Here is a 15,630-nt window from a genome sequence, read left to right as displayed (position 1 = left end):
TGTTTTCTCCTTAGCTTAGGTTGTCTCATTTCTGTGGGGGAGGTTTCCCTTCTCAAATGTATGTCCAGAATATCATATCATTAAAATCCAAGTACCTTTCTTTCTTCCCTTTCAGATTTATGCTGAAAAATAGGGCAGCCATGCCATCTGGATTCTATGTGAATTAAGTCAAAAAGTTTATTTTTGTCAAATATACTTTGAAATAATTTCAAATTTTAGGAAAGTTGCCAAAATAGAACTCTGTATGATGTTCATCTAGATCCCCTAGTTAACATTTTACTACATTTGTTCTAATGCCTAGTCCTTTTAGCCTCTCTGTATAATATCTACCCTTTATATTGGTCTTTCTCTGAACTTTTTGAAAACAAGTTGCAGATATGATGTCTGATCCTAGTCGGTTGTATATTTCCCCCAAACAAAAAAACACTTCTCCATGACGAGAATACAGCCCTCCAGATCAGGATGAGCTGATACAGTAATACCACTTGTACAATCCACAGATGCTGCTGAAATTTTACCAACCATCCCAACAATATTTTTTTCCTTTCTGGCCCAGAATTCTATCCAGGAGCATGTGTAGCATTTAATTGTCATTTTCTTCTGATTCCTTCACCTTGAACTGCTGTTACTCTTTCTCGTTCACATCACTGTCAGTTTTAAAGACTGTGGGCCTTTGCTCTGTTGGCTTGGTGCATCCTCATGAGTCACGTCTCACACTGTCCACCACTGAAGATGTTAATCTTGATTAGATGGCCACGTCAGGCTTCTCAGCCTGGAACTCGCCCTTTCCCCCTTTGTAGTTGATCGGTGTTTTGTGGAGAATGCCCTGAGGTGGCGCTCAGGTCTTAGAGCAGACCTCCACTGCAGCTTGTACTTTTATCGCCACCACTGTGATGATCCCCTTTTTCCATTATTCCGTCTACGTTTATTAGTTGACTTTCTCCTGTAAGAAAGAGCTTTCCTTTTTTAGCTATTAGTTCCTGCGTTTATGTATCAGCAGAGACTGTTTTGTTCAGTGACACTCATCACTGTCGGTACTTACTCTGATGCTCAGATTTTACCCCCATTTGTCCACTGCGAGTCCCTTGTGCCTGCTGTGTCCCTGTTTTTCCCTTCCTTTAATGTTCCCCCTCCATTCATTGAGCGTTTCCTTATTTCTGGCACAGATGTTCCAGGCTCTTCTTACGTTTCCTTGCCCCTTTCCTGGAATCATCTATTCATATTCAAAGAGGAGGAGCTTCTTTTATGGGGCATGGTATTTAAGTAGCAAGGTCTGGACACTTGATGTGTTTATTGCTATTGGGTATAAGTGGTTTTCTGCCCTCTAGATGGACAAGCATAGTGAATATATTTATGCAGACATGTACCCATACATACACAAATCTGTTTTTATATCCACCTAGATGTGTGTATCTTTCCAGTTCCATCCCAACATATCATTTTTCTCCCTAGCCTTCCCCTTTGCCATGATTTCTAAATACCTTGGCAGACATTAAGAAACTTGTCTCCCATGGTCTGGATAAGTATTTATCTACTACAATATAACCAATCTTCCAACCGTACAAACTGTTTGCTCCACCTCATCACACCCTGCCATCACCACCTCACATCCTTGGCCACCGGGCTTGTGGACCCACTGGCCCACATCTCCGCACAAAGCAGGAAGTTCTGAAGAAGACGTGGGTTCTGGTGTGCTGGCCCAGACGGGAGTTAAAACGACGCGTTGCCCTTTACTTCCTGGTTGTCAGCTGAGTGCCGGGTGCTGCTCTCCTGAGTAAAGTTGGCTATTACCAAAGAACGAGACTGGTGAACGGTATTTTCTGAGGCTTTTATTTATATTGTAGGTTGTCTTACCATCAGCGTATATTAGATTTTGTCCCTCCTACCTTCTCAGCTCTATGTCCTGCAAACCCGAGCTGCATTTACAAGTACGGAGATGAGAGCAGCAGTAAGTAACGAGCCCTGTTCCCAAAGGTGCTAATGCAAGGGTTGGCTCAGTTTTCTAAGGTGGAGAAAGTAAATTATTCCTCTTCTTGGGTTTATATTTTCTCTGTTTGAAAGGTGATTCTCACCAGCCTCTGTTGTTTTCTTTGCCCTGTCATAATTTTAAACATTTACTGTGATTTACTTAGTAATTACTGTCTTGTAACTGTTTTTAATATTGTTTAAAATGTTTTCTTCATGACATTTTAAGTGTTGTTAAGTACAGCAAGATGAATTTATAGCCAGAACTTACTGAAATGAAAGTATGTGTTTGTCATGGCAATTTTGATTACATGAATTGGTTTATCATCTGCTAACAGTACAGGAGTGGGAATGTAGATGCACATGGAGACTACATGTTTTACCTGCAGCGAGCCTCTAGTCTAGAAGCAAATTCTTAAACACACTTTTCTTACTGTTTGGTCACGTCATTTCTGAGATTTGCACTGAAAATCAAAGGGACTGTTTGATGTGCCGTATTGTGCTTCAAACTCACTCCTCCCCCCTGCTCTCATGTTGCACCCCTGCTTCTCCCCCTGCACTTGAGACTACACCTGTTTCCCTTGAAACAAAACTCGATTCCAGTGCTGAGGATTCCATTTCCTATGTTACTGTGTCACTTATTCCTTAAAACAACTTTTGAGAAATAGGTATGTTCTTAACAACAGTTTTACAATGAGGGAAGAGCTTCAAAGAAGCTATTCTGGGCTAAAGCCCAGACTTAAATACTGAGCAGCCTTGTTCTTGAACACTGTGTTTTCTGCAAAAAGCAAAGCTTGATGCGGTACTTATAAGTGCCACATTTTGATTTCTGCTTTGTACTGGCTCAGAGAACCATAAGATACAGTCTTTGATATCAAAGAGTTCAGACTTTTGTTGAACACTGAGCTTTCTTTTTTCCCCACAGAAATAACTCAGCCTTCAGCCTAACACTTAAGGCCCACCTAACTGTCGTTTCTACTTTATGATTTGTCACTTCTTCTCAAGTGACTGCAGCCAAGCCCACTTTGTTTTTTCCATGCTTCTCATTCTTGGTCTTACCTGTTTGTACCATCATCCCTTTCTGTTCTCTGGTTCCTGTTCTCTCTCCAGGATCTAGCCCGAGCTCCACTCTTGTAAATATTTCCTTAACCTTTAGCAAGCCAGTTTTGTGTTACTCTCTGGCTACTTTTTATGTATCTTGGTTCCTTACCTAGAATGTAGTCTTGTCGCTGGTGGGGGATTTTTCTTCCCTTTCCCTCACACTTTCAAGAAAAGTACAGAGCACATGTGAATTGTTGGAACTGACTTTATTCATTCCAAGTGCTTAGTAACTCGTATTCTGTGTCAGAATTGCCTTTTTTGCTACCTCTTTGTCTACCTTACATTAAAAGTAGAGTTCCCGTTGCTCTGGTGATGCCGTGCAGTGTGTGTCAGCTCAGACTGTACACAGTAAGGACCAACAGTAAACACTGGAGTCACAGCACGCGAGCATCTGGCTCATACAGACTCACGCGTGCGGATTCAGCAAAGGAGCAGAGCAGAGTCGGTCTTAAGTTGGCAGCCTTCACCTTGCTCAAACCCAAACTTAGTTTCCACTGTATCAGGGAAAGGAGGCGCACTGACCAAAATGAAAGAGAAATACATTCTCAGCCTTTCAGCTTACAGAGGCCTAGGGATCAGAGACCATCCAAGGAGAGTTGAAGCTGTGTTTCCCGAGGAAGATCCATACCTGCCTCACACTCTGAATTCCAATTAGCTCCGTGTTCTTAAGGAAGTATTGAGGCAAGAAACCTATTATGCCTTATTTCAGGTGAAAAGCCATTGACATACTGAATGAAACTTTCATGTGTGGTTATCTTTATACAGAATAAATATTAACCTTAGGATAGAGAGTACTCTATTTTAAAAGAAAGTCATTTCTTCAAAGTTTTTCAGTTATTTAACTCTCTGCATTCTGTGCTTAGACTCTCTTCCTGGACATTCGGTTGCCCTCTGTTTAGCTGTTGCCTTTAAAAGTAAAGCAACCAATGATGAAATCTTCAGCATTCTGAAAGACGTCCCTAATCCTAATCAGGATGATGATGATGGTAAGGGAATTAAATATTTGTTGAATGGAACTATGTATGGGTCAGGCTTAAGTAAAAACATAATTCTCGTACAGTATATTTGTTTAGCCTGACAGCCTGTCAGTTATTCCCCAGAGCACAGGTATTCACTTAACTGAATTCACTTAACTGTGAATAAAAGTGCACACACTGTTCACTGAAACACTGCCTGCTTTCACTTTAGAGAGGTTCCTGCATAGGAAGACTTGGTGTATTATAAAGTTGGGTGTTCTCTCCAAATTGAACTATAAGTTTATCATCAACAAAAGATAAGACAAAAAGCCATGAGAGGGACTTGCTTTGTCATCTATTAAAACATCTTGGAAACTACAATAACTCAAACAAAAAAAGACGAATTAATGAAACAGATCAAGTCTCCTGGGACAACGGGGTAACCGTTTAGGAGGAAAATTTTGTTAGATCTGTACACAGAGAAAAATGGCTTAAAATATTAATGGTGTTTAGATTATTACTGAGATTTTGTTTAGATTTTTCTAAGAAGTTTGTATTATGATGTTAGAATATATTTAGAAAGTATAATTCAGAATGTTAAATATAAACATTGTCAGACATCTTAGGACATGCACCTAAAGTGTAAAGGGCTTAGTGTATTTTTTTCTTTTACTGTATTATCTTGCCACCCATGTAGAGAGATAAGAACAAAGAAATCTATGTGGTATTTGTAAAAAGAAATGGAACATATAGAATAATTTGGGAAACAATCCCCCAAAACTTCAGAATTAAGGTCATGCTTAGTTTTGTATTTTGAGGACACGCGATTAATCAGTGACGGTCTTTTATTGTCTGTTAGTGCGCTGAGACATTGCTTGAACGTGGGACTCAGTATTTGGATATGAGTGTGCCATCTGCTTAGCAATACAGGTTAGGGACCAGAGAATTGCTATGCTTAATCTTCCTGACTCTCTCTGCTGTTGTTCAGATGAAGGATTCAGCTTTAACCCACTGAAAATAGAGGTCTTTGTACAGACTCTGCTACACTTGGCAGCCAAGTCGTTCAGCCACTCCTTCAGCGCTCTTGCAAAGTAAGTGCGGCCAGAGCACACATGCCCTCTTGAGGGTTTCAGACCTCGCTGCGTGAATACAGTGGTGTGGTGGTTTTTACCTTACGATGGTTGAATAGAGAGATCTTAATAGCGTCATATAACTTGATACAATGGGCTCTGGCTTGTGGTAGCTACCATCCCAGTTGGATGGCTCCTGTCTGTGGTTTGCATGTATATATAAAGTGTACATTTTTTCCACATAAACCTTTAGAGAGAGAAAAACCTGGGTCCATAGGACAATCAGAAAGTTCCCACCTTGTCCAAGGATCTTCCTAAAAAGAGGGTGAGCAGAATTGAGAGCCAGCTGCATTTCTGGGAGCCACCCAAAGGTTGGCATCTAAAGACAGAACTTTTTAACTCATCATACAGTCTAAATGAAGAACGAACATATAGATACTCTTCCCAGTCAGGCAGAGAAACTAGACTCCTCACCCCATCTCAACTTCCTGGTCTCTCTATGAGACTTGCAAGGCTCCCACAGAAGATGCAGGCAGACTACTACACGGGTGTTAGACTATTCCTTAGCCCTCATCTGTCCTTAAATACACAGTAAACTAGAGTCCTTGGCTAATGACAGTACTTTGTAATTCTCCTAAGATTTTGAGACAGATGCCATACAAATTGAATTCCTAATCATACCTTTTATATTCCTCAATGATTAATGATGTTTGGTTATTTTGTATTTTATACTGCACTGGAAATTGAGTAACGTTGTAAAGCTTTGAAAATGTTAAGATGCTCAATAAGTTTATCTGTGCTATTTCTGCCCCCACCCCCACCAACCATGAAAAGGTTTCATGAAGTCTTCAAAACCCTAGCTGAAAGCGATGAAGGAAAATTACATGTTCTAAGAGTCATGTTTGAGGTCTGGCGGAACCATCCACAGGTAAAAACTAATTAGACATGTTGAGATGCTGACTGTATAGGTATAAAAAGAAGGCACTTGATATCATTGTTTTAGTTTGTAGAACATGAAATTTAACTGTGCCCTTTGAACAGTTTTTAAATCTATAATTTTAGTGCTGTGGAAGTAATGATGTTTGAGTCATTCTCTAAAGAGCAAGTGTTATGATTTGGTATGATGTTATAATATCTCAACACATTTTAAGTAAGAATGCTTATTTCTTGGAAGGTTCTCCAGTTGGGTAGGAAATAGTTCTTTAGTCTATCCAGTTTCTATTTTTAAACAGGCCCCAGATTTCTCAAATCTCAATATACTATTTTAATACCATGTGTTATAAAGAGGCATTAAAATAAGTTTTGGAGTATATTTACGATATTTTTCATGATAAAACTTTAGGATTAACTTTGACACATTATTAACCAGGATATTTTTGCACTAACGCATGCTTATGGCCAGCAGTTTATTATATAAATGAATACTGAAACATCTGTAGTCAATAACTTCCAGGTAACAAAAGATGTGTTACTAAATCTCTGGTCAGTATGTTTTAAGTATTAACATTCAGAGTTTCTTTTTGCTCAGTCTTTATTTGTGTTATTGTATTCTTACAAAAAGTACCAGAGCCAAGCAGAAGGGAAAACAAATCTTGAGACCTAATGGTCAAATTGTTCAGTTCCATAGCTACTGAATGTTCACACCCATCCTATTTTAACTGTTTAGCAGTGGGATTATTGTGGCCTACATATAACTGTGACTTCCCGGAATAACGTCTCTCCTCTGACCATAGATGATTGCTGTTCTGGTAGATAAGATGATTCGCACGCAGATTGTCGACTGTGCTGCAGTAGCAAATTGGATCTTCTCTTCAGAATTGTCTCGTGACTTTACTAGGTAAAATGGGTTATTTTACAAAGTTCTTATTCTCTCAGAATTCTTATACATGAGCTCCACATTCTGGTCCAGACCAGGTTATACTAGCATCACAGTGGTCCAGCCTGGACTCGGCAGAGATTCTTGCACAATGGAAATACACACAACCAGTCTGGTTGCAGAGTGTGTTTTAGGGACACACACATAAAAGGTGAATTAGGACTTAAAAGTAGAAACGCTTACAGAGGGTCCAAACTGTTGGGCGGGGAGATCGGGCTGTATGTCAGGGTCTCAGCTAGACAATGGGACGGGGCAGGAGTTCACAGTAGGAACCGGCAGAAATCAGTCTGTTGTAGATTAAGTGCGCATTACGGAGGGATTGAGGAAAGCCTGGTGGGCACCTGAATGCCACTGGGGGAGGAGGTCTCACCTTAGCCATAAAATTCCTAGATGTAATACACAGAAAATTCTCTCTTGACTCGTTCCCCCTAAAGGAAAGAGACTTTTCTTTAAGTTTGGTTCTTATGCATGAAGCAGAGTCCACAGGCTTTATACCTGATCCAGGGCTAGGACAACAGGAGTTGATACAAAATAGGAAACAAAGGAACCCATTACTTGCAAAGACATAAATATCCATCACAGCCTTTATCCTCTTCACTGTGTTTGTTATTGGCTTAGGACACTAAGCTGAACCTTTAGGGTGAAGGAATGTGGTCTAAGATGATCACACCAGCCAAGCTGGCACTCAGAAATAAGGGCAACAGAAGGACATTCTCAGATGTGCAGCATCTCAGAAAACTGCCCACTCAAGTCTGTCAGCCGCCAACCCGTAGCGCTTTACGTCTGCAGCTCTCCCTCCGCAGGGCCTTTGCTGACCAGCTGCCGGAGGCAGCGTTCGGGCACTCTGCTGCTTCACCCTGTTTGCTAACACTCTACACCTTGTTTTATTATGTTCCACTTGGAACTGTCACCATCCAGATTAAACTTGTAGAAGGAAGTCCTCTCCTGCGCGGTATACCCTGGGGTTAGGAGACATAATGTTACAGACGTAAAAAGGAGTTAAGAAGCTACTTAAGCACACTCATATTTATGCGGCAAACATGTAACACTCCTACAGGTGACCCTGGTACTTGAGTAGTTTGAAAAAGTAGTTGACTTAAGTATCTCATTCCTAAAGGCCCAGCAGTTGATAGCTCTTACCAACTAATGAGGTTCTTACATGTTCCAAGAGAATTGGCTGAGTTTGTGCTAGTATAAAGCATGTCAGTGATCCTCATACTAGGTTTCCATTTCAAAAAAACCACAACACATAGTGTTTACATTCAAAAGAGAGAAAAATGTATTTTTGTTTCTAGGGTGTTTTCTTCTGGTTTGCCATTTCATTGACTATGTACACATACGTTCTATGTATGTCTAGTAGGGGGTGGAAATAAATAAATGACGAGGACCCCAGTATTGCCTTTAGGAAGCTCATCTGAATCTAATGGGTAGAGATAGATTGTGTGCATGATTGATAGTACAAGAAAAATTATGTTGCTGGAGAAATATACCTTATTCTGCCTAAAGAAGAGAAGGCTATATCAGACCTTAATAAGTATGTGTAGATTACGAAAGTTGAGAGGGCTTATTTTCTTTAAGTATAGTTTAACATACAGTAACCAAATGCCTTATTACTTTAAGACTGTTCGTTTGGGAAATCTTGCACTCCACAATTCGTAAGATGAACAAACACGTTCTCAAGATCCAGAAAGAGCTAGAAGAGGCTAAGGAAAAACTCGCAAGGCAACACAAACGGGTGAGTCTTGTGTCGGCTGCAAATCGTCAAAATAATAAAAGAAATCACTGAGAATATTCATTACCTTGATGGGAGCTTTTTTTTTTTGAGACCAAATCATGCAGAGCTGTTTGTAGAAATGGAGGAGGGGGAAGGACTGGCGTCTGCTGCTCTCTGTCGTTTTCCTGCATGGTGAACCTGTTTAGCAAAAGCCACAAAGCTTGCTTTTTCCATAGTTTACCATCCTATTGCCTTCCCGAAGGAGAAGGGAGGAGGACACTTGTGTTTCTATAAGAGTTTCTGATGCAAGATGGAGAGAGAGAGAAGATTGTTAGGGTTCACCCCTTCCCTGGCACAGGGGTGGGGAGGGAGCAGAGCAAGAGGAGACAGCCTTTTCCGGACCCATAAAATACTCCTCGTATTATTAACATGTTTAGCGTTGTAGCCATCTGGGGCAGAAGCAGTGAGCTGGATGTACCTTGAGATTTAACAGATAGTACTGGTGTTCTTCGTGACCGTTTTCCAGGGTCAGGCACATTTCCCAGAGAAAGGTAAAGCCAAGTTTAATGACTCATACAAACCCAGAGCAGTGTCAGGCGCCAGTCACCGTGCGGGCACGCACACATACATGAGGGACAGTATGCAAACACAAGCCGCAGACGCTGTGAGGTAAACGGCATCATCCCCATTTTACACGTGTACCTGCTCCAGAGACTGGACTTCACACCACCCTCTTCTCTAGATATGTGGTGTCCGTGTGATATTCACTAGCCACATGTCACTTTAATAAAATTTGAATACAATGTAAAATTCAGTTCCTTGGTCACACTAACCACATTTTAGTGCTCAGTAGTCATGTGTGGCTATTGTAAGGGCAGTGCAGATTTATGTTAACAAAAAAGTTTTGTGATGAGAGGTTCCCAAGACCCTAGCCCTATATTTCTCCTAGGAGCAACAGTTCAGCGTTCACAAACTCAGGGTTCACAGCAATTTGATAAAACAACCATTGTGAATAACAGGAATCAACTGTACATTTTCCAAAGCTGTTTTCATTTTGAATGAAGATTGTGACATACATTTCCTCCTTGAGTGGACTATCCTGTAAAAGGCATAACTCATTCTGCTACATAGGAAACCCAATGCCGTCACCCAAGACAAGTGCCACTGAATCTCCCTGGCCTAGATAAGCACTCACAGGACTTTGGATGTTTGCCTGTATGTTTGGTTCTCCTCTTATAGAATACAAGTCTTCAGATAGTATTTGACCAGACACAGTAAAATTCTCAGGTCTGCTTGTTGGAGTTTGTTTAATATACTGGAATTCTAAATGGTGGTTTCCTTTTGTTCCTCTGCATTCTGTAGCGAAGTGATGATGATGACAGAAGCAGTGACAGGAAAGATGGGGCTCTTGAAGAACAAATAGAAAGACTGCAGGAAAAAGTGGAATCTGCTCAGAGTGAACAGAAGAATCTCTTCCTTGTCATATTTCAGGTATCGTGACTTGGGACATTGATAGGTTCAAAAAAAACCAGTATATTTCTTTAGTTTTAAAAAGTTTTTAATCATTAGAAGTAATACATGCTTATTTGTAAGGTCTTAAATGTATAAAAATTTACACAGGAAATAAAAGTTCACTAACTGGAGGTCATTCTGTTGTTAATTAGCATGTATATTTCTTCTTGCTTAAAAAATGGGGGATGCTATTACTAAGTACTTGTAGATCTGTTTAGATGATTGCTTTCCTTCCTGAAGATTTTTGTGTATACATTCCTGTTAACATTTCTGATTATGTCCTTAAAACAGATTCTAAGAAAAATTACTAGCATAAGTAATCTAAATACTAAAGGTTAGATTACTTTTGTATTGCCAAAAATGATGTGCTACTCACCTCATCAGGCTCCCCAGGTGTCTCAGTGGTAAAGAAGTCTTCCTGCCAATGCAGGAGATGGGGGTTTGACCCCCTGGAGAAGAAAAGGGCAACCCACTCCAGTATTCTTGCCCAGGAAATCCCGTTGACGGAGGAGCCTGGCGGGCTACAGTCCATGGGGTTGCTAAAAGTCAAAAGCAACTTAGGGACTAAACAACTCATGTTATCACTGGTCTGCCTTTCCACACCTCACTATTTATTGAATCATGAACGTTAGGGATACATACCACAGAGATAGGGTGAAACAAGCAATACCCTTGAGGTCTCTTAGCCAAAAATGTGATTGTTTACTAACACCTCTGGAACTTTTTACCCTATTTCCAGCGCTTCATCATGATCCTGACCGAGCACTTAGTACGCTGTGAAACTGATGGGACCAGTGTGTTAACACCGTGGTATAAGAACTGTATAGAGAGGCTCCAGCAGATCTTCCTACAGGTTTGTGGAAAACTTTGATTAGGATAATAAACTCACTATTCTCAGCCATGGGGATTCTCTCCTAGCTCAGTTAGACTCTGCAACCTGTAAGTAATAGAGCTTCAAAATGACACGACTTAAGCAGCGGTTGCTCAGTTGGTAAAGAACCTGCCTGAGAAATCCCACGGACAGAGGAGCCTGGTGGGCTGCAGTCCACGGGGTCGGAAGCGTCGGATACGACCCAGTCACTAAGCACAGCGCATCCTCAGCCGCAGGGCTCTCCATTTTACTTATTTATCATCTTTTTTTCTCCGTTTTAAAAAGCACCGACTCTGTCAGGTTATCTAGTACCTGTAAGTCCCTCAGTTAGTGTCCATTTGTTCCTACTGCTGCTCGTCAGGATATTCAGGCTTAAAACTGGCTCTGTGTCACTGAGACTCCTAACTGCCATTCTCTTCGTTGGAGAGCCTAGCTGTAACACAGAATAGAAAAATGCTAAGGGAAGCGTAATAAGATTTTAAGAACCTCTATAAATCCAAAGTTCAAATGATAACCGTGCTTCTGGAGGCGCTATTAATAATGTAAGTTCCCTGAGGTTCTTAGAGAAAGCAGACTGCAACACATCCTCCGCTGGATTTAAGTTAAAGATTTGAAGTAGAGTGGTGTCTTCAGACACCAACACCCCAGGCAAGTCCTTATCTGTTTGTTCTAGACAAGAGTCATTAAAGCAGAAGGCTTAAAGGGGAAAAAAGGTTCCTTAAAAAATCTAGAGTAAATTTTTGGTTGAAGGCTTATTTATTGTCAACAGCCTGATCGTATAGGAATCTGAGTATATTAAAGTTTATATATGTACATGTAGAAGAAACTTTCATTTTCTGACAATTTTTTCTAGTTAGGCTCAATAAGTCACTGATTTTCAGTAACACAGATGACCTCTATTTTAAAAGATAAAAAACAGTGAGGTTTGGGTTTCCTGTTTTGTGGAATACTTAAGAGATCACTGGCTAATTCTGAAATATAAATAGGTTAATTTTTTTCTTAACACATCTCTTTGCTTAATGCCCTAACCAAAATAGGGAATGATTTCCAAAATTTCTTCTTCATAGTTCATCCTTTGTCTGGGTAACTTTTACAAAGTCACACTGTAGGGGAAGGGCTTCCCTGGTGACTCAGATGGGAAAGCATCTGCCTGCCGTGCGGGAGACCCGGGTTCGATCCCTGGGTTGGGAAGACCCCCTGGAGAAGGAAATGGAAACCCACTCCAGTATTCTTGCCTGGAGAATTCCATGGACCGAGGAGCCTGGTGGGCTACAGTCCACGGGGTCACAAAGAGGCGGATGCAGCTGAGCGACTTCACTTTGAATTAGAGAAAAGCACCAGCTGAGCCCGTCCAGCACTGGAGCAGTGCTGCTGCCACGGCCTTGGAACATGAGCTGCACAGAGACAGACCAGAACTGGTCCTTCATTTCCCCCTGTGTTTTCTCAGTACTTGGGCTTTCCAGGGTTATTATTCCTACCAGCCAGACCACTTTTTTCTCTGCTCTTTGGCATCACTCCACAGTGTGGGTGGGCTTTAGGGGAATGTTCCGTGAGATTGCTTATGTGCTCCTTTTCCCAACCTAAACTTTACCCCCTTTTCTGTGTCTGCAGCATCACCAAATAATCCAGCAGTACATGGTGACCCTGGAGAACCTGCTCTTCACTGCTGAGTTAGACCCGCACATCCTGGCCGTGTTCCAGCAGTTCTGTGCCCTGCAGGCCTAAGGGTCATTTTTTTTCCCCCTTCCTGTCAAGATTTTTTTAAAAGATCTCAAAATAATCTGTCTTATTTTTGATTGTTTGAATGCTTGCTTTCTTGTAGCATCCTGTCACTTTTTTAAAAGAAAGAGAGAGGAGGACAGTGAAGAAATATGGTATTGATTACCCTTAACTGCCCCTAAAAAGCAGATATTCCGTAATGACAATAATGTGATAATGACCATAGGATGTATTGTATATGTGATAAATACAGCTTTTCTGATATTTTTTCCTCCTTAAGGCACAAAAGATAACTAATTTGAGGTATGTGAAACACTAGAGGGTCAAGCTTATTTACCAAGTAGTATATAGAACTGATGAATTTTATCAAGTAGCATAGCTTTTCACAGCTCATGGGTACCTCTAACATGGCTGAAATAAAAACTAAAAATGTTTTTTAAACTTTGGTATTTAATGATTTATCATCTCAGTCTACTTTAGTGATTTCTTTGTAAAATAACTCCATCTGAAATTTTCTCTTCAAAATACTTTTAATTACTGTAGTATTTTTAAGATACTATTAAAAAGTTACTAGAGTAGCAAATTCCTAAATCTGAACACAAATCACCTGGGGCTGTCTAAAAAGTTATTTTTTAAATTAATATTAAACCACAGTCTTTCAAACACAGACATATCTGGTAGTTCTTAAGGCTCCCAGGTAACTGCAATATGCAGACAAGTTTTGGAATTATCATCTTAGAAGATCTGGTCATCTCAAATCTGAGACATATCTGTTCAAGCTCATATAGTGCATTTCTTGTTAAAGTGTGACTCAGAAGTAGCTAGACTGACTAATGCCTAGGGTTAGATGTAGGTTTGGATTTTATTTCTGTGGAATCTGGTCCAAGTAACTACTAATTCCTAAACCTGTTTCCTATATGGTGTTGAGGCTTAACTAAGATAAGAAAAGTACATTGTAAAATAACAAGGCGTTATCTGACATTCCAAATTTCTAGGATCTTTAGTTTTTTTTCTCATTGAACCTTTGAAAAAACTTAGCAATAATCCCACAACTGAAGTAGCTTTGTTCATTTGTACAATATAGGTTTTTTTTTTTTTTAAACTTAGTACATCATAAGTTTATGGTGCATAATATATGGGGTCTCTTTGGTTTGCCATATACTTAGTGGCTACAGAATATAGTCTACTCAGTAGATGGAAATTCCTAGGATTTTAAAACACCATACCATTTAAGACAAATAATCACAAGATTAAAGTTGCATGGCAAGTTACTGGCAGGGAACTAAAAGCCAAGTGCTTAGCTAAATGTTCTTTTGTTTATACTGTTCCTCCTTCCCACAAACTATGTAATTAGTTAGAAATGGCTCCTGTCCTCAAGAAGCTAAAGGGTAACATTCAAGGCTTTGGTAACTTTGACCCTGAAGCTGCTTTGTAATCCTTTCAGAATGTATCGCAAAGTCTGGCTACTTAGACTTTTACCTGATCCACCTCCTTTCTCTGAGACCCTCTTCACGTGTAATGGTTGCTTCTAACAACTGCTTACTGATGTGACCCTGCTCTGATCCAGTCTGGCAAACTAGGTGTATGGAAAAACCAAACCAGAGATTGAATTCTGAAGAAACACATTCAACAATCGCTCTCTCCACAAATGAAGCTCACAGAAACAAAAGAATGGCATGTCACACTGTACATCGTACCTTACAATAAATCAATATTCTGTTAAACTGAACTGACGCCATTTAACATGCTTTTTTGTCCAAGTAAACATAATTTTTGTTTTCCTTGACTCTAAATCTCGCAGGAATTACTCAGAAAGCAGTTCAAATGAAGATAAAGTTTGCTTGCTTTTCCTGGAAAGTACTTAGCAGGGATTTCTAGAACTTACTAATAATCTACAATTATATCTGAAAATGAAAGATGAGGACAGAACGTGGCAAGCTGAGCAGAGCATATGTGGCTGTCAGTGATGTCTGGACACCAGGACTTACATTGAAGGTAAAGAGTGACTGACTAGAAGCCCACCCCAACTGGCAAGTCTTAGCCACACTGGTCTCGGTAATACATGCTCATTAATAACGTGTCATTTGCCCTATTTAATCAGGACAGTCATTAGATTATTATGCCTATAAGACAGATAAAAACAGGCCCACTGAGCAACTCACCCAAGGTCCACAGCTAGTAAATGGAATCTGAAACTATGTCCATGTGGTGGTTCAAGGGTTCCTTATCTCTCAATGCAGTAATGCTGTGGTCAGCAGCCTGAAGCCCTAGTTACTTGCTGGAAGCTTTTGGTTTTGTCCAAAGAAGGTCCTGCTGCCCATTCAGAATCGATTTTTACTGAGCTGTAATATTCAGCATAGGACATGAAAGAAAAAAAAAAAAAAAAAAACATAGTAAACATTTCTGTATTGAATACTTATATAGAGAACAATTAGTAATTACAGTTTCAAGTCTTTGGCTTTGACTTGTTTTGACTTTTGCTCTTCTTCAAGCGTAATCTCCAAGAGCTGATATGAAGAAAAACATGAAAATGTATAAAAAACTTCCTATTAGTAAGATAAAAAGTCCTGTCAAAGAACAACTTAAAATGATCTATCTTGAATTTGTATAAAAAAGAATGCATACACCCTGTTAATCAAGCACTTGGGATCGATTGCTCTTACCAGGTAACTACCTTGTAATCCTTTTGACAAGATAGGGTAATATTTGACTATTTAAACATGATCCAAATGTCTGGGGTGACGTCAGGTTGTAGGTTACGATTCCTTTAGAAGTGCTACATAAGCACAGAAGCAAGCTGTCTTCCCTCCCAGGATTACATGAGAATACCCGGAAGGCACTTTGCA

The 15,630-nt window shown here is 40.1% G+C and overlaps 1 protein-coding gene across 1 annotated transcript in view; it reads left to right on the top strand.

Moving 5' to 3' along the window:
- Positions 1-14,513, top strand: part of NCBP1 (nuclear cap binding protein subunit 1) — a 37,722-nt gene extending 23,209 nt beyond the window's left edge. Inside the window, exons 15-23 of the mRNA XM_043486997.1 lie at positions 1,845-1,948; positions 3,930-4,052; positions 5,011-5,113; positions 5,927-6,020; positions 6,826-6,929; positions 8,589-8,703; positions 10,045-10,173; positions 10,934-11,047; positions 12,677-14,513. Of these exons, the coding sequence (XP_043342932.1) occupies positions 1,845-1,948; positions 3,930-4,052; positions 5,011-5,113; positions 5,927-6,020; positions 6,826-6,929; positions 8,589-8,703; positions 10,045-10,173; positions 10,934-11,047; positions 12,677-12,790 (1,000 nt within the window). The 3' untranslated portion in view covers positions 12,791-14,513. The remainder of the gene's footprint in view (positions 1-1,844; positions 1,949-3,929; positions 4,053-5,010; positions 5,114-5,926; positions 6,021-6,825; positions 6,930-8,588; positions 8,704-10,044; positions 10,174-10,933; positions 11,048-12,676) is intronic.
- The last annotated feature ends 1,117 nt before the right edge of the window (positions 14,514-15,630 follow it).

Source organism: Cervus canadensis, chromosome 14 (assembly GCF_019320065.1).
Source record: "Cervus canadensis isolate Bull #8, Minnesota chromosome 14, ASM1932006v1, whole genome shotgun sequence".
In the NCBI taxonomy this organism is placed as follows: Eukaryota; Metazoa; Chordata; class Mammalia; order Artiodactyla; family Cervidae; genus Cervus; species Cervus canadensis.
The sequence above is the reverse complement of the archived record's forward strand: the minus strand, read 5'-3'. Positions and strand labels throughout refer to the sequence as shown.